The 22,728-nt window shown below is 37.4% G+C and overlaps 1 protein-coding gene across 1 annotated transcript in view; it reads right to left on the bottom strand.

Moving 5' to 3' along the window:
- Window positions 1-2,735: 2,735 nt before the first annotated feature.
- LOC145983781 (pancreatic lipase-related protein 2-like) overlaps window positions 2,736-22,728 on the bottom strand; it is a 49,613-nt gene continuing 29,620 nt past the window's right edge. Inside the window, exons 4-9 of the mRNA XM_083116833.1 lie at window positions 12,489-12,732; window positions 10,679-10,918; window positions 9,581-9,826; window positions 8,575-8,689; window positions 7,645-7,839; window positions 2,736-2,829 (exon numbers count right to left, since the gene is read on the bottom strand). Coding sequence (XP_082972959.1) covers window positions 2,736-2,829; window positions 7,645-7,839; window positions 8,575-8,689; window positions 9,581-9,826; window positions 10,679-10,918; window positions 12,489-12,732 — 1,134 coding nt within the window. The remainder of the gene's footprint in view (window positions 2,830-7,644; window positions 7,840-8,574; window positions 8,690-9,580; window positions 9,827-10,678; window positions 10,919-12,488; window positions 12,733-22,728) is intronic.

Genomic DNA, 22,728 nt, shown 5'->3' with positions numbered 1-22,728 from the left:
CTTCCGGAAGCAGTGGCGTGTCCAAGGAGGGGTTTGTGGGGCTAATTACTTCCTCAGTGGCCAAGTATTCCTAAAAAAGGAACGTCGAAGGCAGTTAGAGAAGAAAACTGAGGGCTGGCTATTAAATAAGTATAAGTAACCCCCCCTTTCGAAAATCCTTCGCACGCCACTGTCGGGATTCACTCATTACTAACAGTAGAGAAATGATCACTATCGTCAAACAAATCTTGACTTTCCAAATTCCTGTGCTCGCTTCCATACGTCCTAGCAGTGCGGAATTTTCCTTTCGTAACCTATTGACCGATTATGTAACTGTCACCTGCTGTGAAGTGAAGCCACCTATGGTTCAAGGCTTTCAAGACCAACGTGATGTCGCCATTGCAGATTGTGCCTTCCTGGTTGCCCAGGACAACTTTCCTTATATTAATTTCGAGTTGCTTTCAAAGTGTTGTGTGCTTCCATATTAAACGTCTTCCTCTTTGGGAAAATTGTATTTCCACATGGTTTCAATGACAACATAAAGAACGGCTTGGTTTGGGGATATTACAGTTTACAGCTTCTCCATCTACTTCTTCACTTGGAATTACTTATGGGGGCAGCCTATCTGACTCTGCTGTCAATACATATATCAGCTTCCCCATCATTGTGGATATCTATCTGGAAATTGGCATGGATTTCCGCACGTGGATTTAGTCCTATACACGTGATGCTTCATCATCATCATCAAAATCAGTGTTCGGAACGTTACTTTTCAATAGTAACTGAGTTGCAGTTACTTGGTTCAATATGTAACTGACTTACAGTTACTTTGTTCAAAATGTAACTGACAAGGGAGGTTATCTAAGTGTTCCCCGCCGATTTCCATGAAACTTGACAGGTGTATAGAGGGGCCCAAAGGAAGAAATACGTGTTTTTGTGTTTCAGCTAAAAAACTGTTTTAGGGGGCAACCCCCCCCCCCTCAAATGTCAAGATGAGGACAAATTGAAGTGGGGATCTGACCCCGAAACCACGTAAATATGGCATAGGAAGAACGTGCACATATAATTGGAACACACACAGCACAGAACTGTATGATTGTCGGTACCAAACGCAAGTGCTATCGTGAAGGACGAAGGCGGTTGAAGTTCTGTGCTAATAGTACTGGCAGATACACAAGTGGGACACTTGAGATATGAAGTGCATATCACTGGCAAACACAGCTCTGTGCTGTGTGTGTTCTAATTATATGTGCGTGTTCTTCCTATACCATATTTACGTGGTTTCGGGGTCAGATTCCCACTTCAATTTGTCCTCATCTTGACATTTGAGGGAGGTTTTGCACCCTAAAACCGTTTTTTAGCCGAAACAAAAAACACGTATTTCTTCCTTTGGGCCCCTTCTATACACCTGCCAAGTTTCATGGGAATCGGCAGGGGGACACAGGGGTCAGATCCCCACTTCAATTTGTCCTCATTTTGACATTTGAGGGGGGTTTTGCCCCCTAAAACAGTTTTTTAGCCGAAACAAAAAAACACGTATTTCTTCCTTTAGGCCCCTTCTATACACCTGGCAAGTTTCATGGGAATCGGCAGGGGGACACTTAGATAACCTCCCTTGTGAGTTACACTTACTTTGTTCAAAAAGTAACTGAGTTAATTTCTGTTACTCATTTTAAAAAATAACTCAATTACAATAACTGGCACTTGAATGTAATTGTAAGTTACTTTAGAGTTGTTTACTTCTGGAATTTTTCTTGCAAACATACGCAATCACAATGATTATAAATCGTAGAATATGTTTTATGCTTTGGTTTATTTTACATATCTTTTCTACCACTCTTGGTTAATCGCGAATATGAGCATGAGTGAAATTGATGAAGGGACACTCACAAAGAACATCCAGGGCAGGATTCGAACCCGAAAAACCTGGAGTAGTAGCATCATATGCTAACCACTCCTCCATGTAGGTCGGCTCGTTTTATTTTGCTCTGCCTCTCTATATATATCTTGCACATTTGTAAGGTGGCAGTGTTAGTCACTATGCTATCGGGAAAGTCCTAGAAGTAAATCTTCATTTTGTTACCAGTTTCTTGAAAAAGTAACTACAGTAGGAGTAACTAATTCAAAAAGTAACTAGTTATAATTACTCGAAAAGTAACTGCTAATTTTAACTGCATTATAGTAAACAGCTTGTTACTTCCTAATACTGTATTTTGACTGGCGATATGTATTTCTCTAAACAGATTAAGTGACAATGAACACTGGTGAAAGAAGAGACGGATATTTTTACATGTTTATTTACCAAGTGTTAATAATAAGTAAACAACAATTAACATAATTAATATACTAAGGTAACACAAAAATATTCTCGATATCCTGAATAAGACAAGTACATCTTCCATCTTCACTTCTCTGTACTTTATCCACCTCTTCAGAATTTAAGCTCTCTCTGTCGAACCAAACAAATAAGATAAAAGTAAAATGTTTTCCTTTAAACAGGAAAATATAAACAATCTACATGCAAGGGAATAATTTGGTAATTTTCCAAGCAGTAGAAATATGCTAATTTGACTACTGTTCTGGCAACATTTGAAAAGCATACCCTCATGTTCACTTTGACATACCACCATGGCACATAAATCCTTTAGTCAAAGTTCAACCTGATGTTGGAATCACACGTCCACTGTGCGTACCGCGGTTTCAGCAATTTGGTCACACACACACGCGCGCGCAGACAAACACAACAATTAGTCACTTTAGCAAGGATCCTGTTTCATTTCGATTCGTATGCTGTTTGTTGGTGAGTACTTAGAATCCTTCAAGGCACTTTCATTTGCACAGTAATACCAGCTGAAAAGAACATAATATTTATTAAGTTCTGAAATGATGTAATATCCATCAAACACAAGATATAATGATGCAGTTTGCTATTCTATAGTCAAGGTGCCTACTCTTGTCGCACGTACACATTAATCCTGTAACTAGCGCCACAGCGGTGATATGTTTAACTACAGATAAATAAGCTCCTGCATGGTCGCCACTATCATGTAGGCTAGGCCTAACTTCATAATCCTCCAACGGGGTTACAAAATTAAATCCAAGGGTAGCGGAGTTGATAATTATAGTCTGTTTGGATAAACATGTTTTGACAAGGAGGTTTGGTGAAGTAATATAAAGTGGATTTTAAAACCAAGTAGAAATCACGTTTTTCATTATTACATATCTGTTCTCAATGAAGGTAAAAGCATTCAAAACACATTCAAATAAACAGAGGCGTCTCCTGAACGCATGCAACGTATGCTGCGCATGCGTCAATTGTGGTAAAAAATAAAAACCTTGCTCTGCGACGACATTAATGAGGTTTTCTACATTCTAATTTCTTCATATAGGAGAAGTATTTATTTTACACGAGAGCGCTCAACTAAGATTATATTACATTTCTTGGATCTGAAGTGACGCATGCGTGAATTGTGGGAAAATAATTATTAGTTTATTTCACTTCAGATCCAAGAAATGTAATATAATCTTAGTTGAGCGCTCTCGTGTAAAATAAATACTTCTCCTATGTGAAGAAATTAGAATGTAGAAATGCTCATTAATGTCGTCGCAGAGCAAGCTGTCCTTTTTCCCACAATTGACCCATGCGTAGCATGCACCGCATGCGTTCAGGAGACGCCTCTGCAAATAAACGAGTGTTTTCTTTTCGGTTATTGAAATTAACATGGAAATCAGTTCTCATCATCAGCTTGTGAGGAAGTGATCCTTTTTGGTAGGAATTTCCACCCCGTATTCTGTAGAACTTGGTAATTTTGGATTTGTGACCAGATATCAGATCTTTACAAGTTGTTATAAGAGAGTAACACACACAATGCAGAATTTTTACTGTCCTGTGAGGTATACTGACTACCTCTTTAAATACGTCTCGCTTGTAAGGAGGTCTGCCTCGTTCTCAGTCTGAAGTTGAAAATGTTCATCTCGTCCTGTCTCGTCTCATTCTCGAAGGGTAAGTTTCGTTCTTGAATCAAAACTAAAAATGTATAGTATAAGCAACATAATCAGCATGTCAGCGCACAAACCTTCATAGCATGTAAAGGTCATTAAGGTAAACAAGCTAATATTTTCTTGTTTGATTCTTCGCTTCAAACGTTTCAAACACTCGAAAACACATGTTTAGTGGTTAACACTAGCTACTAATGGAACTATTTTTCTATTGCGATAAACAAAATATAGCTATGAAAGTTTATAAATAACGAGTTAGCCACTCCATTCGTATTCCTTTGTCCGAATAAATCGCATAGTGAAGCAATTGAAGGGTCAGAGGGGGAAAATTAGGTAAGTCAACGCTCGTCAATATCCAGAAAAATGAAATTTGAATTGCAAAATGTTACTAAACATGCAAATGAAAAGTACAAAAAACATAATATACTTTGATGACTGGAAGTGTCAAATGTATGAAACGAAAGAAATCTGGTTGTAAAGCCCAGTGCACATGGTTGTATATAAGGGGGGGGGGGTTCAACGGGTCCAACCCTTCCCTCCCCCCTTTGGTTCAGGAAAATTACCAGATCACCTGTTCTATCCGCTATGGGCAGAGACTTGTTCGTAGAAATTTCTTCAGACTTATTTTGTTCTCATAAATTACAAGCATATAGAACGGGATACGGATGGGAAACAAATTAATTCTCTACACCAGATGGGACTGCAAGACAAATGTCTGCCATTTCCTGATACGAGTAGTTTCGGAATTTCTCTGGAAAATACTCAGAAAACTCCTGACATTTAACAAATTCTATAATGCCATATGTAATTTCTGCCAGAAGCAGCTGCTTGTGAACTTATAGCGCGAACATTATAATTTCATTAGAAGTTCACTATATGGTTTGTTACCATTCGAAATTTAAGTATTCCACAGGTTCTAATTTTTTGATAATTTGAAAGTTACAAACGGTTTGATAATCCCGAAGCCGACGAACCATTTTCCAAACTGTAGATCGGAATGAGAAACTTGTCCCTATTGAAGATTGTAACTGCATCTGACTTAGCTTCAGCTATTAGTACTTCTACTTTCCCTGGGTGCTGATGTAATGGATGGTAGAATTAAGGGAGTGAGATAGATATATTCAGAGAAGTGTCCAAAAGCAATTTTTGTGCATTTCAGCACATATTTTAACCCTGACTATTGCCCATTTCTGTGGAATTTCTGCGATATTGAGACCGTCGAATCAGTTACAATTTTTTTCCCTCCAGTCTTCTCAAAGGAGCAGCCGGCCGTGGTTAGCTCATCGTGGGTCCCGGGTTGGTCATGGGCGTTTGTGGGTGTCATCCATTCATCAATTTCATCATGTCATCACTCATCCCGATCTTCGGAAATTAGTCAAAAGTGGAACAAAAAGCGAAGTAAAATAATGCAAATAAATAAATAAATCTTCTCAAAGTAATTTGGTTGTAAAAAATGCACTGCAAGATTGCTAGGGAAGTTCTGTAACGTTCTCAAGTTATTTGACACAAGATGGACAGAAAAATATCAATACTCAGTAGGGTGACTTGTGAAATCGTATACGCTAATAGTATAAACTTTACTGTTGTCCATTTTTGGACCATTTTGTAGTAGAAATGAACCTAAGTTTCTCTGAACACAGTCAACACATTGAAAAATTGCAACAACGTATTCCAATATGAAATGCCTATTCCTCATTCATTGGAACAGTGTGTCAAAATGTTGGATGGTCTGGTTGATATTTCTTACATTTTAAAATCTGAATGAAAAATGTGGCAAACAGTAATTGAAAACACATGTCCAGGGTCTGCATTGTAGGCAGTAGAAAATTGTGACAAGCTCTTGTACTCAAATATGCACAAATTGTTGGTGATCTTGGCTACACTGCCAGTTTCATCTTCAACACCCGAGAGGATGTGTTTAACATTAAGGAGGTTGAAATAATGTCCTCGCAATTCAACGGGAGATCCTCGACTAATGGACCCTGCACTGTTAAGTGTACATACATACGAATATTAACACCGATGTTGTTATTTTCAATTTTGTAGCACGGAGGAAAATTCTAATTCTAACATTGTAATTCTTTTTTAGAGAGAAGCTCGGATTAGCTTTTTCAAAAGTATTTTCTGCTCATTTTACGTAGAAAAGTTAGAAGTTCGTAGATAGACTTAATTTAATAAATGTGTGACTTTTCATGTGGTGGGAGAGTGGATTTTGATAGCCAGATCATACCTAGGGACGCTATTCGTCTCGGATTTTCAGGGACAATCCCGGAATGATATAATTTGTCCCGGTGTACCAAATAGTTTCTTCGGGATGCACGAACGTGCTGTATTGTGTGGGAAAGAAGAAATGATTAAGACTATACTTTCCTGAACTTTTTTATATTTAAATGCGTGGTCGTAATTTGATTGATTTGATTGATTTATTGTTTTAAGTCCACTTTATGCACAGTAAGGCTAATCGGGACTGGACCTACAGTTTAAAGTAGGATCCGAACCACTTGTGCCTCCACCGGGTATCGAACCCGGGACCCCTTGATTAGAAGGCGACGACGCTACCACTGCGCCATCGGGGAGGCCATGTGGACGTAATTTACAAAACAATCTAACTGTACATTGAACCACTCCCTCTCCATAATACAAGAGTTAACGAGATACAGACGGTACTGCAAACATCTTTGACTTCACGATGGCGCCGCCGTCTGTTAGCAGTGCTGAATTTCAGTTACGATTCTCTTCCATTGTATAGTAACCTGTTTACTATAAAGAGTCAGTGCTTGCGTGCCTATCTGTTCAGTCCGCAGTTTTCAAGTAAAGTTCCCACACAATGTGTGATGTAAATGACAATTACGTTGTACATACATACAACTTTATTGGGTCCAGCCCCCCCCCCCCCCACACACTCCCTAACAAGCTACCGGTCAGTAGTGTCCCGGATTTTCACTTATGAAATATAGGAACCAAAAGTTAACCTCCCCCCTTACGTGAGCTATATATACGTCCATGTCAGTACAGCATCTACAGGGCAGGAAATAACATCAGGTTTACGACATAATTTTTTTTATTTTTTTTCCCCTGACCCTTCAATTTAGGTTCGTGTGCAACTTTCACACTTGGTTACCAAAGTCTCGAACTGTATGATCTCTTTTTCGCCTCGATTTTTAAAGGGCCGCCTTGGTGTCGGTACCATCCTACATTCCTAGCCCTTCTAAATCAATATTTAGTGGCGTAAAATTTACGTTCTAAATATTACCCACGCTACTTGGAAGGAATAGAGGAACGAGTCACACGATAAAAATGTTGATTTCGAAATTAACACCCCCTTTGTGGCAAAATTCTCTAAAACATTTTCTAACTAACTTTGGCAGTAGTGTGCTCAAGATTTTCGTAAAGGAGAATTTGAGTTTAATGGAGAGGGAGATTTCTTTTCTTAACCAGTCAGTCGTATATTTTGCCATATTTTCCTACGTCTTATGGGAAATTTGAGCCTAAATGAGAGTTATGAACGCCATCAACCTTCCCTATGAGGCCACTGAACGTCGGGCACCATTATGAACTCTTGCTTGAGAACATATTTTTCCGATTGGGAATTTCGAAGTTGCGTACTTACGTGAGAACAACCCTTTCTATGCAGGTTTAACAAAGATGATGGCCTTGATCACTTGCCTGTTTCCGTTTTGATCTTTGATGCTGACCGAATTGAAGTAAATGGTGTTCCTACCGAACATCCTCAATATGAAGTCGGGGCTAAATTCTAGATCCGCTAAAATCGTGCTGCTGTTGCCTGCTTGACTTACAGTCCCAAAGTCTGTAGCGATGACAGATGTCATGAATCTCGGTCCTTGGATCACTTCTCTCGATCTAAAACAAAATCGAATTATTAATCTAATCTATATAATGCTGACATTTTTCTATTTCAAATGAGATAAAACTATTTCATGTTGGATCATAGTTCAAATTATAGAGATGTATGGAAACTAATGAAAATACAACAAAAAAATGTTAGAACATGGTAAGAAGTCTCATTTTTAACAATATTTTACTTTAGTATCTATATTTTAACGTGTCAGTGGCGGCGATTGGGTTCCAAAACCAGGGGGGCAAGGTGCCAAAACTCGGGCGGGGGGGGCAAAGACAGTATATTTCCCTTTGCATATAAGATTTAGCATAATGTGGGGGCAAAAGTGGCGAAAAGTGGGGGGCATCTGCCCCCTCGCCCCCCTAATCGCCGCCACTGCATGTTATTTATATTTTTCTTCCACGGCACTGCTCTATAAAGAACGAACCACAGTTTATCACCTAATTAACTTTGACAAAGCTTAAGGTTCTGGTTGAAAGGCTAGATGGAAATTTCTCACTGTTTTACATAGAAAAGTACATGTTAAATAAATTTTAAAAACATTATTCATAAGAAGGTCCATAGTACATAATTTTTATGATTATTTATCATACCTCCTCGTCCCAAGGCTAATTCATTTGTTTGGAAGGCCTTCGATACAACAGAAATAAGCAGCATTTCGTCCTTACAAGCATGCATGGTGTCGTTAGCCTGTGATATAATGCAGCAGGTTGAATTGCATACGGCTACATACTTACCCAGAATTCATAGGAAAAGTCGTGTATGTGCCGTTCGATATAATATGGAGGCTTAGTTTTCCTCTAGTAGGAGCCGTTCTTTCAGATATGTCCACGACTGCTTGCAATTGATCACCTGAAAGGAAAAATGCTTAGATTGATAACTACATTACATAATCAGAGCAATTTTAGCAGAAAGAATTTCTTCTGTGCTCGAAATATCACCTTGTAAAGCAAAAATTATGTGGCATTTATGATGCTGAAATATTTTTGTTCCTAAAACAAATCCTTAGCAAATGTGTAACATAACTAATCAGAAGCTATTTCTGCATCATGTACGGTTGTATTGGTGGAAGTGGAAAAAAATCACTTTCCAACACTTGACTATTTTGACCGGCAATTACTATTGTACGGAGTAAATATAGAAATGAAAGAATTTCATGTGCGTTTCTCATGATTATGTTTGTCGACTTACCTGCACAAGCACAAAACAAAGACTAACTTCCATTGGAAAGTGCAATACAGCTGAGATGTATTGAAAAGTATAGAATGAACTTAGATTTCCCATATTTTTTTCACATCATATGGCCTATCTTTTAAACAATAAATTGAGTGAAATGAGTTTTTAAGAAATTTCAGTTTAATGCGGTGCCGTTTCTTTATTATACGAGATTTGATGAACGGGAGGCGCGCATATTACTCGTCGTCTTCGAAACGTAAAATAGTTAAATTAATTTGCTTATTGGTTGGTCTGCATTTTCCTGTATTTCCTCCTTAATTTTCTTAATTAGTCCTATTCCTATAATTACAATTTTTTTGTCGTGATCGTTTTAGAATTTTATCTGTAATTATAAAAAAAAGCTCTTGCGCAAACCTTATATTCAAGGGATCCCGTGTTCAATTCTCGGTGATACCACTTGAAACTGTGAGTTCAGGTCCGGAGAACATTAAAAATGTTTAAGTTAGTGAGCAAGAGAAGAGCATCCAAACCTCAGTTGCGATACTTCAACATGCTGGATGTACTCACCACAGTATGGGCTGGTTGCACGAGTGACCAGGTACAGCGAGCCCTTTGCCATGGACTCTCTTGCCCTGGGGCCCATCACCCCGCAGAAGGCCCCGTAGCAATCGAAGCAGTAGCCGTGAAGGAAGTCCTTCTCGAAGTCTTGGAGCGAGTGGCAGGGGAACCCGACAAAGTTGCATTTGGAAGTGATGGATTCGATGTAGAGCTCACTTGCTCTTGCGTGGCTGCAGGCCATCAGTCTTCCAGTACCTGCAACGGCAGTGGGAAAATAATATTACAAAATATTCGAATGGGCAAATAACATCCTTGCACATCGTTTTTATACTTGTATGAGGTTCCGCAAAAAACATCGGTCCTTACATTAAAAGAAGAATGTAAATGTAGGGTATGTAAGGAAATGAATAGGAATGATCAATATTGAATTGATACCTATGATAGGTACAGATTTGAAGTTAATGTTGTTTTGGCAATACCTCTGGATTTAAAAATTACACAGAGTTAGCAAGGTGTCTACCAGTCAAGAAAGTCAATAAAAAGTAAAGAAATCAACAAGTAGGTCTCAAGAAGTCAATAAAAAGCCAAGAAATTATACTTGTGGTCAAGAATTTTTGCTTTCACAATGACTGGTTGATTCATTGAGTTTATTTTACTTCACTTGTCTGCCTCCTTGGCTAATCGCGAAGACGAGGATGAATGGTGGTAAGATAAGATGGATAACGGGACAATCAACAATATATTGGGACGACAAAATGAGCCACGTATAAGATTATACTAACTGTGAGTCCAGACACCAGAGCTTAGCTAGTCTGCTAATGCAGTCCAAGATGAAGATGTATTGATAGAAAAAGCAAGTCTAATTCTCTTGTTAAATACAGATTCAGTTTTCATCTCAATTTGACTTTTGATAGGGGCTTTTCATTAAATTAGAATGTATTTTCTTAATTGCTAATTTCTAACTTTTGCCTAAGAGAGGTCGTATAAATAAACGTCAAGAAAAAGTCCTGAAAAAGTCAAGAATTTTGGATTTGTTATTTTGGTAGACATCCTGGATAACTATCCAGGGGAACCCACATCTGTCTTGCGCCCTTCAGCTCCACTTACTTATGGCTCGTATGACGTCCAGCCCCGAGTGCATGTCCATGTCCCAGCAGCCGGCCTGCTCGCTCCCTCCGTTGGGGAAGAAATCCACGTGGCCCAGGGACATCCAAGTCCCCAGCTTTCCTCTGCTCAGGAGACCCCCGAAGGAATGGATAACGTCCACGAACTCTGCATCCGATTTGTCCAGCCCCGTTCCGAAGGGTACCTGCTTGGTTTGGAACACAAAGCCTGCTGGGTCGAGACCTGGAAGAGGCATCTTTTGAAATAGAAATGACTCTTTGAGTGTATAAGTAGCAGTAGAGGCTTAAAGTAATTGATTTACTGCTTAAAATTAAATTGCTGTATGTGTCAGCACTTAGGCTACTTGCAACCGTTTCACTATTAGCAACTAAGAAAGCTTATAAAATACACACACAAAACCACAGTGGATAGACCTAGCTGTAAATTGAGGCGCCAGAGCCTCGATATCCTATAATAAAGCACAGGTACGTAACTTTGGGTGACGGAAAGTTACACAAATTCCCCTACCATGTACATTTCAATAAACGTGGACATTTGGGGGAGGCGAGTAACATCTTGTCCCCGACAAGTTACACCTACGAGAAAGCAGTTTTCAAGATGTATCACGTGGAAGGGAATTTGACGGTTGATGGCCTACCAAAAGATTAAACATCTTACACCCCACGTAGAAATTGCTCGGCCGAGATACTTGGTAGAGAAATGGCACGGTATGACAGAGACCTGGGTTCTATTTCTGGTCGAGCCTGCATTTTTCACAGAAGTTTATACGTAGTACATATACTGAATGTGCCAAATGGTATGGAACCTTACATCCAACTTTGGAGAAGTGGTTTATTTTCTAGTGATTGGAACATAGTAAATAATAAATTAAACAATTTTACCGATCCGTTGTTTATGTAAGGAATATGTAATTAGGAACAAAACTTGCACAATTATAATTTTCGTTGCCGATATTACAAAGATCTCAATCAGTGCCTAGGATGCGTTCAAAAATCATGTAGGGAAAAAAGAAAGTATCGTACACATCAATTTATCAGAAGAAAGAACTTGAAAAATCCCATTAAGTGGTAATTAACATTTGAACCCTTTCAAAACATTTAGCATATTACATATATACATAGAACTCCCCCGATGTCGTAGTGGTAACGTCGTGGTGGCGTGACTACATGAATGCACTTTCGGTTACGAAGATGCGACAGACAATATTTTGAGTTGTTATGATGGACGCAGTAACAAACCAACTTGAAGAGTATAGGAACCATTCTTCCCAGAATGATACCTACGAGTCCCACTTGCCAATTAGCTACTTCCATCAAGTCAATGATATACCTTCATTTACCAACTTGTGACTGTGTTTAAATTTACAATTAACAAATCTTTACTGCAAATCCTGACCGTATCTTCGGAATTATGAGTTGTTGAAACATTTTCTTGGTGGTAGTATGAGCCTAAGGACCATAGACAATATATACAGGGTGATTATAAAGTTTCGATCCATTTCTGTGAAAAACAGATATTAGAAGCAAACCAATAATGAGAATGGAAAACCTAACACTTAGTAACACATAATATATCAAAACTTCTACAGACAATGTAAACTCAACCTCAAAGTAACACGTAATACATCACAGGTTGTACTGAGCCTTATTCCAAATGACCACCCTGCACGTCCACACAAAACTCCCAGCAACGCACCGCTGCACGAAACACCTTTTCTAGCAATGTACAATGATTTTCGAGAGCACATATCAAAATGCCAAAACGATAATATAGGCACAGATGAGTGGATTACCTGTAATCTGACCCAAAGTCATGCCCTTCAGTTTGAGAGCCTCTCCGACAAATCCTGCAAGGTGAGCGCCCAGGCTGGACCCCACCAGGTGAATGTTCTTCGGAGAAGCCCCGGCATCCATAACCATCGCCTCTATGAGGTGCGCCAACAGTCTGGCTACGAGCTCCGCGTTGGCGATACCTTTGAAGTATCTATCGGAGGCTGCCCCCTGGGTCCAGTCGACGAGAATCACATTGTAGTCGCCCTGCAACAAGAACCATTAGCATCTACAGACTTTGGTCTTGATTTTAGAAAGGTAAGAAAAACTTATCTACTCCATGCTCTCTATGGGGTACTAACCCTTAACCAGTCAAATGCAAGATCATTCTACATACCGTACAAAGGATTAAAACAGTAACCATCAGGCTTCACGACATTAACAATAATATTTCCAAACCCTGTGGTTTAGAGATTGGCTCAATACCCTACGAAGTTAAAATCGTGGGTTCTAATCCAAGGTCGTTCCTTTGTACCTCAGCCTCATTGCTGCCGCCCTCCGTGGAGCAGTGGTTAGCACAGAGCGCTATGACGTCAGAGGTTCCGGGTTCGAATCCCGCCCTTGGCATGGTTGTTCTTTGTGAGTGTCCCCTCGTCAGTTTTATCATATCACTCATCCCCATCGTCCCGATTAACCAAAAGTGGCAGAAAATCAAAGCTAAATACGAAAAATCAAATCGCTTTGTCTAGTACGAAATTTACAAAAGTATAAAAGTTTCTGTAAGAAATATGATTCAAAATTCTAACTTATTACATCTTAGATCTATTCCAAATTGGGTAAAACGTTTTTACGTTAATCAAAACAACTCACTTATGTCTTTAAAATATATTATTCCATTAAAGCAATATCAAGGATTATCTATTACAAGATGGGACACTGAGCATATTCTCCATTGACTTGTGCGAACACTCTTCTAAGGCCTTATAAACCACAGACTATACATACCCAGTACAAGCAGAGCCATCTGGCGGGGAAGACAACGTACTCGAACAGTGAGGAACTATCGATTAATACGTATATCGAAGTTTGAGCTCGATACTTGGAAAGCAAATCGACTTTTTCATTGGAATGTAATAGATTTTTAAAAAAGGAATAATTAAAATTGTGGATTCTAGTCTTGGATGTCCAAAGGAAATATCTAGAAAATATTCTAATCTCTCATACATTTACTAAACATACATGGTATTGGGTCATATTCTGGTTTTCGTAAAATTCAAGACAAGAAACAACATTCTAAGTCTTACACTAAAAATCTTACTTGATGGTTCATTATTGTAATTGATTTTAGAATTTTTCTATTATTTACCTTGGAGTTTAATAATTGCAATCCACGTGATATGCAATGAGATGAACAATAATAGAACCGAAATATCTCCCCCTTGCACTAAAATTACAAAGTACCCATAACGCAGAACATTTACCAAAGAAGAAATATTGTACTGTAGAGTTACAATGAAAATTCATCGTATGCAAATATAGAGGAAGAATTAGCCACATAATGTGAAACTGCAAGAATTTATAACGTTGACTATATACGTTTTTTTATTTGATTTTGGTCAACGTTGACCTTGCACATTGTCTTATTCTTACTGGCATTAATTAAAAATCATTTACTATTCCTAAATGTTGTAAATATGTTTAGGTTTTGCTTTAAAATAATAACTATTCACGTATCCAGCCAAAACTCATTTGTAGGTTACAAGAAGGATTTATTTTCCAATTAAACTTAAATTTAATTCTACACGAATTTAAATTACACACACACTTGAAATATGTAGAGTTTCTACCTTTGCTTAGAACGATCAAACTCAAAGTGTGTGCTTTGAGACTTCTTAGAAGATGGTATTTAATCAATATAGAAGGTAAACGACGCATGTAAAAGTTTTGTAATGAGATATCTACGTTAAACACGAATACCCAATTCCTATCCTATTCTATACTATGCTTGACATAAGACGTAAAACACATCTTTCACAGCACCAGGCTTAATCACAAAACCAATCAGCACTGAATTCCTAAATATTCCAGGAATAGCATAAGGGAATCACAGAAGCTTTAAAATTCTCCACAAAGAACCTAAAGTAAAGTATTAATTCATTCATTCATTCCTTTATTTGGAACCTAACAGCTTTCATGCCGTTTTTTGTCCATAACAATACACACACAATTGTTTTACAATAAAATTATCAGTCCATCCCCCTATTTTACAGATATTAGATTTTTTTTAAAGAACATTTTGCCTTTTACAATTGTATGTTACACTTCCTTAAAAATGATAACAAACTATAAACAATTCTCACATCTGGATTAACAACTAAACTTAACAAATTTGTTGGAAACTGAACCTTTAGATTATTTAAAGTTTTATACAAGATATTTCTCTCTCTATTATATTTTGAGCATTCCAGTATTATATGTTGTGCATCTGCACTTTCCCAGCCACATTCACATTTCTTATTGTTCGTTATTCCAATTTTGGATAAATGTTGCCTAGTACACAAATGGCCCGTTCTCAGTCTATTAATTAATACAATTACATTTCTTGTAGCACTTACATGATGAAACCATGGTTTTTGTGTTTTGAATTCAGCAAATGGTCTGTATGATTCTCCAACTGTTGTAAGTTCATCTCGACACCAATGAAACCATTCATTCAGAATTTTCTTCTTTACTCTAGGGAGAAGATCTGTATAGTATAATGATATGTTCGTAATATTTGGAAGGCGCACTGCTTTCTTTGCACATTCATCTACATGAGAATTACCTGTAATATTGCTATGAGCTTTAACCCAAGAAAACTCAATGGTTTTTCCAGATTTTTGTATTGTTTGAACTAATCGTATGCAATTAATAATATAAGGGGATAATTTGTAAAGACTCTTGTAAGAAGATTTAAGAGCCTGTAATACACTTTGCGAGTCAGTAAGTATTAAGAACTTTCGTAAATTTAATTTTTGGACATATATTAAAGCTTGGTAAATTGCGTAAGATTCTGCTGTAAATATTGAACAGTCTTGTGGAACCCGAAATAATAGGTCTCTTTTATGTTGTGGATCGTACACTGCACATCCAACTCCTGACTCACTTTTAGATCCATCTGTGTATATGAAATAAAAACTTGGCCATTGAGTAAAATATTCCGATATGTGCGAATAACGAGGGAAATGAATATTATCCAGAGACTGTTGAGGATAATCTAATGAAAAAACAGGCCGTGAACGCATCTGTAGAACATGCTGATATTCTTGACAAAACGAATTATACAATTCTATCCACATAGCAGATTTTCTGTTTGTTATTTTTCCTGTTTCATGTAAGTGTATCATATTTGTTAGTACATTGTTGAAAGGATGCTCACGATATGATTTCACTTTGAAGAGCATATTTGGTGCTAACATCTTCTGTCTACATGAAATGGAACATTCACCCGCTTCCATGTATACTACTACGTTTGGAGTGCTGTTCATAACGCCTAAACATCTTCTCAAGAATTTCCTCTGTATGACATCAATGGAATTCAATTTTCCTTCTGTCAAATTACACATTGCCAATAGAGAATAATCTATCATAGGCCGAAAATAATTCTTGTAAAATAAAAGCATAACTCGAGGATGACATCCCCACTGAGTATTTGCTATTGCTTTGAACAAATTAAAAACTTTTTCTGATTTGACTTGTATTGCTTTAATTTGGTCCTTCCAAGTTAGTTTTTCATCCAAGATGACACCTAAATATTTTACTCTGGATGTAATGGGAATTCTTGTTTTTCGGGACATTGAGTGAACTATTGGAGGTGTTCCCTTTTTACTAAAAATTGTAATATTAGATTTTTCCATTGAAATGGAGAGTTTTTTACTTTCAAGCCACTTTTGCACTTCCAATATTTGTTCCTCTAAAACAGGAAAATCAGTATGAATTTGTGTCGTGGACATATAGATACAGATATCATCTGCATATTGAAGATAATTGACTGTTGGAATTAATTTCCTTTTCATCCCGATCATATATATGTTGAATAACAAAGGACTTAAAGGACTTCCTTGAGGTAACCCTTTGCAGGCTGAATACGGTCCTCTACTTTCACTGAAAAAGTGGAAATATACAGATCTTTTACTGAGTAACTTCCATAACATCAAAACATAGTTGTGAGGTATTTTTAGCTGTTGTATTGTTTGGATTAGGATATTAATAACTACATTATCATAAGCTGCGCTTACATCTAAGAATGCAGCTAATACAATTCTGTTTCTTTTCAGTGAGTCGAAAATATACGAGGAAAGAGTGATTAATCCGTCTTGTCATCCTAATCCCTTTCGAAATCCTATTTGTTCGAACTGAAATATATTTTGGCTTTCTAAAAACCATTCTATTCTTTTTTGTATCAGTTTCTCAAATATCTTTCCTATAACTGACGTCAAAGCTATAGGTCTATATGATTTACCTACTTGAGGGTCCTTGCGTGTTTTTGAAATTGGAATAATCAACTGTTTGGACCAATCTTCTGGTACTTTTCCATTATTTAAGAATTTATTAAAAATTGTGCACATCGCCGTTAACGCTACATCTGGAAGGTGATTAATCATAGAATAAGTAATTCCATCCATCCCTGGAGCAGATTCTTTACTAATGCCGATGATTTCATAGATTTCCTCTTTTGAAATTGGAGTTGCAAAACCTTTCGCCGAACGTAGTTTTGATGTGTAACTACATAATTCATTTGGTGTTTCAATTACTCCGTCTGACACTGTAGGTATGAGTTTCTGAATAAATTCTGTCTTCCAATTTGATTTCAAAGGGACCACATTTGCTGTACGAGGATTTTTGAGCGACCTAAACTTATTCCACACATATCCTAATTTCATGCTTGGGTGTAAATTTTCACAAAATAATTTCCATGATTTTCTTTTTGCTTTTATGCATAATCTCTTTGATTTGGCCACAGAGCGTCTGAATGCTATCCAGTTCTCCGGATTTGGTTGACGTGAGTATATTCTTGCTAATTCGACTCTATGTAGTTTTGCTTCAGCACACTCTTCTGTCCACCAGTATATCTTTGGGAAGTGTTGCTGACTACTTTTTATCACCCTGGGACAGCTCAAGTCCATCGCAGCCGAAATGATTTTTACAAACTCCTCGTATGTAATATTATCAGGTTTTAATCCATCATCCTCTGAGAAATAAATATTTAAAAGGTTAGTATAATTAGACCAATTAGCTTTGAATACTTTCCATTTACGAATAGTTAATATTCTTTCATTTGTTGCATGGCAATAAGCCAGATAAAAATAACATGGATAATGATCGCTTGTTCTCAAGTCCACATCGGCTTCGCATGTAAAGTCTGCACAATACTTTTCTGAAATTAATGTTAAGTCTATAGATGACGGATTACTTCTATTTCTAGGCATATGAGTAGGTGAACCATCATTTATTATAGTTAACTGTTCCGCCTCCATCCATTCAACGAGAGTTCGACCCAACTTATCTGCTGCCTGTCGACCCCACAATGGGTGGTGGCAATTGAAATCTCCAGTTATGATTAATGGAGTCTTGAATGAACTAATCATAGACCTTAAATGTTTCACTGCAATTTTTTGCGATGTATAGGAAGATGGTATATAGATCGAGATAACAGTAAATATTTTATTCAAAATTTGCACTTGTATTCCCACTACTTCCACCCGATATTCTCGAAGAATCACTAAATTGGGATTAAATGATATGGGTTGGAATGCCAGACTTTCATGTACAAATATACCCACTCCTTTTCCGCCTTTTTGATTAATTACTGCGTGATAATTTTTTATTTCAATTGAAACTCTTCCATCCCCCCATACTTCACACACACATATAATGAGAGGATGATGCTCTTCTATCAGTTTCATGAGTTCAAGTTTTCTTGAAGGAAACGAGCATAAATTCCATTGCACAAACAAAAACATAGTTTGCATGTGATAACTTACTGATTATTATATTTAATGTTGAGCATCTTCATATGATTCAAGCTCTTCAATAAGTTTCAATAACTGTCAAGTAATATTTGCACAATCGACTAGAATATTTTTAATTCTCTGAAGATTATCATCCACAGTTATGTTCGACGTTAGTTTTGCCATAACTTGTAACAAACTAATCATTATTTGCTTTTGAGAGTCATATTGTGGGATGCTAGTTCTTAATTTTCGTTTTTCCGTTGTTGTCACTGACGTTGGACTGCTTTGGGAATTTAGTAATACATAATCTGGTCTTTCTTGTTCGTTTTGGGTTTGAGGATTGTCACACGACTTTAGATTTTGCATACCTTTATTTTTCATAACTTCTTTACTTTTAAATATCTTCCCAAGTCTTCGATCAGCATAACTATTGTTCATGTTGTAAGGATGAGGTTGAGAAGATTTCCACGAATATAAGTTTCTTGATGTCCCTGATTCCTCATCTCTTAGAATGGCCAGCACCTCATATCTGTTACCTGTTGTAATTGCTGAACTTGGAGCTTGTACAAAGGAAGACTCTGCTTTAGTTGTTTTTAACTCTGGGAAATCTTGTAGTATGTTTGCATAAGAATAATCGTCTCTTTCGGTCATAAATGAACTACTAGAACTAACTTTTCTCTTTGCTTCTTGATATGAACAGCCCTCATATGCTATCACCTTCTGAATTTCTCTTTCCTCTTCCCACTTACTGCACGACCTCTCAGTTGCAAGATGATTTCCTGAGCAATTTATGCATTTAGGTACTGCAGCACATATATCATCATGTTCATAATCACCGCACCTTGGACATATCGCTTTGGACTTACAAACATCCTTTGTGTGAGAGAAACGGAAACAATTCCTGCACTGCATCACAGATTTTATTTTAGGTTGTACCTGAAATATGTTACTGAGTAGCTTTACATGCGAGGGCAACCTTTGTGATTGAAACGTTACGCTGATCAATTTGGTCGGTTTGAACACAAATTCCCCATTTTCTTGATAAATCTTCTTCTTCATTCTTTCCATTTTGATTATTGGAATATTTCTCTCAGCCTCTGCTTCATCTTGTACTTCTTCTAAATTTATATGTAACGGTAACCCATATATTAGTCCCATTCTGTGTAAAAGACTCTTCGGGATCTTGACATTTACTTTATACTTCTTCTGAAACTCTTTGTTCAAGTAAAAGTCATTTGCATCATTGGATGTTAAAAAGTAAACCTTTGCACGATTAGGACCCGATGCCTTAACATAATTCACCTTAATTCTAGCTTCTCTTAAGTGACTACCTAACATAATAGCACTAAAGCTACCAACGTTGTGTTCCGCTCCTTCAACAAGCACAATAGATGGGCCATCGTGCCCAGTATACAATAAGTCATTTTTATTCACATTGTCCTTTGATTGCATTGTACGCTCTAATACGTTTGCTTTGAAAATTTTTGGAGCATTTATAGATTCCTCCTTTCCACTAGGTTTTGCTCGATTTCGTTTTGTGTTCTGACTTTTTGGTTTCTTAGCAACCAATTCAACATCCATATTTTTTACTTCCACTACTTCATTCATCTCCATTTGGACGTCCTCTCTGCTTTGATTAATAATTTCCTCGCTAGACATTTTCCCTCACTTGAATGAAATTTGTTGAATTTCTTACAAGCAGGAAACTTTATCTGGATGGCCCAGAGCCTTCCATGCTATCTAGATTTAACACTGATTTATCTTCTAAATCACAAGATTATTTAATATTAACTTACGTTTCAATAAATGTACTGTCTTGTAATAACACAGAACACTTTTACAATAAAAACGATGATTAAATCCACAATTTAAGCTTGAATTTGTCTGTAACTATATATTACGCAAGTAGCTAATATTTCACCACAGACTACCTCTAAAGTAAAGTAAAATATAGCCACACTAAATCGAAATGTACTTATAACAAAAACTTGATCCACGATGCGTTACCATAGGTTAGTCAATAACCAACTTTGAGAATAGTGAAATGCGTCACAATCTTCCATGAAAGTCTAAAATCTTTACAACAGCTTCATTAAAAGTTTCAAGTGCTTGAATATGTACTATGTAACACAGTACATACATTTAATTCAAATATACTTTATAATGTACATCCCTTGAATTTATACGATCGTTTTATGAGTTAGCCTCTGATCATGGACTAATGACACCATCAGTTTAGGGCTGTAGTTTTCGTCCAAGGGGTTAGATGACGCTAGCAACTTCCGTCTCCAACGGAAATGTCGTATAGCAACTACCATATCCTCTTAGATATCTCCGCGTTCGCCATGGCTTATGGGGCTCATATATATAATCCTCGACAATATCTTAGTCTTAAACAAGTTTTGTATATTTTGTTTGTTAATTTTAAATCTAAACAGAGTTTCAAGTTGTTAAAATGAAGGCATATCATTAACCTGATGGAAACAACTAATTGGCAAGTGGAAATCGTAGGTATCATTACTAGCTCTTTTGTACTGGAATTTTCGTGTGAAGCTCTCACAAATGTACTCAAAATGACAATTCCAAAGTGGTGGCTTTTTTTCTTCAATTAAGGTTCTAGAAGGAAAATTAAACATGCGTTTATGCTTATTTGATAAATTAATGGTATAAATAAAATTGTAACAGTGTTATTGAAGTCAGGTCCGATTTGTATCCATGGAGCAGATCGTGGTTACACAGTAATCATAAAACCAAACCACGTTTCGCTGAACGATGTAAATTTTGACTTGCAGATAGTCGGACTACAAAAGTCTCCTGAAGTGCGATTATATGTTCGTTTTGAAACGAGCAACAAATCTCCTAGTGGTCTCCCCATTTGTTGCAGGAACGACAAGACCGCTTGTTTTTATTCCCCCGTCGTAAAGAGTAATTTCCAATGAGGCCCGCTCGCTCAATTTCAATCCGAAAGGGGCAAGCTGTGCTGAGTCAAACGTGCGTTGCCACCGCGGCGAGCAAGCTAACTGGAAAACTGGGGCTTCGTAATTGGGAAACTCAAAAAGTGGGCTACAAGGGGGTCACAAGGTCAGGGAAATCACATGGCATTTAAGATCTTTGTGAGTCTGCTCCTGCGCCGACCTGAGTGTCATTGCCACTTGGTAATGCCATGAGCGTCTTCTGGCTACTCTAAGGCGGTCGTTGTGTTCCAAGAGAATTGGAAGCGGAAGTGTAATGGGATGAAGTTATGTAATTGTTTGCGGTTGAAAGGGAAAGTGAAACTTTTCTTTTTTTTACAAAGGAGGTACGGATATTTTAATTAAATTCTAATTGAATTCGTAGATATGTGCAGCGGTGACGCCAAAAAAATTGTGAGGCCGGCCCAAAGGGAAAGCAGAGGGTGGTGACAGGTGGGATATAATCAAAAACTCTCTTGTAAGAACTTATTCAATGGCTTTTCATTGACTTTTTACTAGAAACATACTAAGTAAACTTGTTTGAATTTGAGTTTTTGCTTTTAGTCCACTTTATGCACGTATAATAGGCTAATCAGGACTGGACCTACAGTTTAAAGTGCGATCGGAACAACTCTGTGCCTCCACCGGGTATCAAACCGGGATGCTTTGATTAAAATACGATAACGTTACCACTACGCCACTGGGGAGGCACACTAAGTAGACTTGTGTGTATGTGTGTGGTATAGGGTGTCCCAAAAAAGTGTAAAATTTTTACAGGCTGTAACTCAACAATTTGTTATCCTCTTGAGGGATGGGTTTATTTTATTTCACTTCACTTTACTGTCATTTTAGACCAACCTCGAAAATGAGGATGAATGCTGATATGAAATGACCCATAGACACAACACAACACAAACCTCATAAAGGAGTATACTGGTTGTTAGTCCAGTCGCCAGAGCCTCGCTAGTCTAGAAACTACAGTCTACGTGGAAGTGAGGTTGACATTTGGGTGTGTTTGGTAAGGATCACCCTTTATACTCCTCATTCTCTTGAGACTAACTGATTTGAAGTATTGGGGGAGGAAAAATAAATTTCTCCTAGAGTGATACTGAAAGTGCGAGAATGTAAGTAAATGGAAGTTTCAAAGAGATGCACTAACGTGACTCACCATTAGACATATTAGGGATAAGTTTAAAGTTTTGAGATAACAAGATGGAACGTTCCAATGACCTCCACAAGAAAAATAGACTACTGGGAAGTTACTCGAACCTCGGAAAATGTTCGTTCAACATGAGGCAAGAACTCAGTGTTTTTTTCAT

This window comes from Lepisma saccharinum, chromosome 1 (assembly GCF_977018435.1).
Source record: "Lepisma saccharinum chromosome 1, izLepSacc3.1, whole genome shotgun sequence".
Lineage (NCBI taxonomy): Eukaryota > Metazoa > Arthropoda > Insecta > Zygentoma > Lepismatidae > Lepisma > Lepisma saccharinum.
The sequence above is the reverse complement of the archived record's forward strand: the minus strand, read 5'-3'. Positions and strand labels throughout refer to the sequence as shown.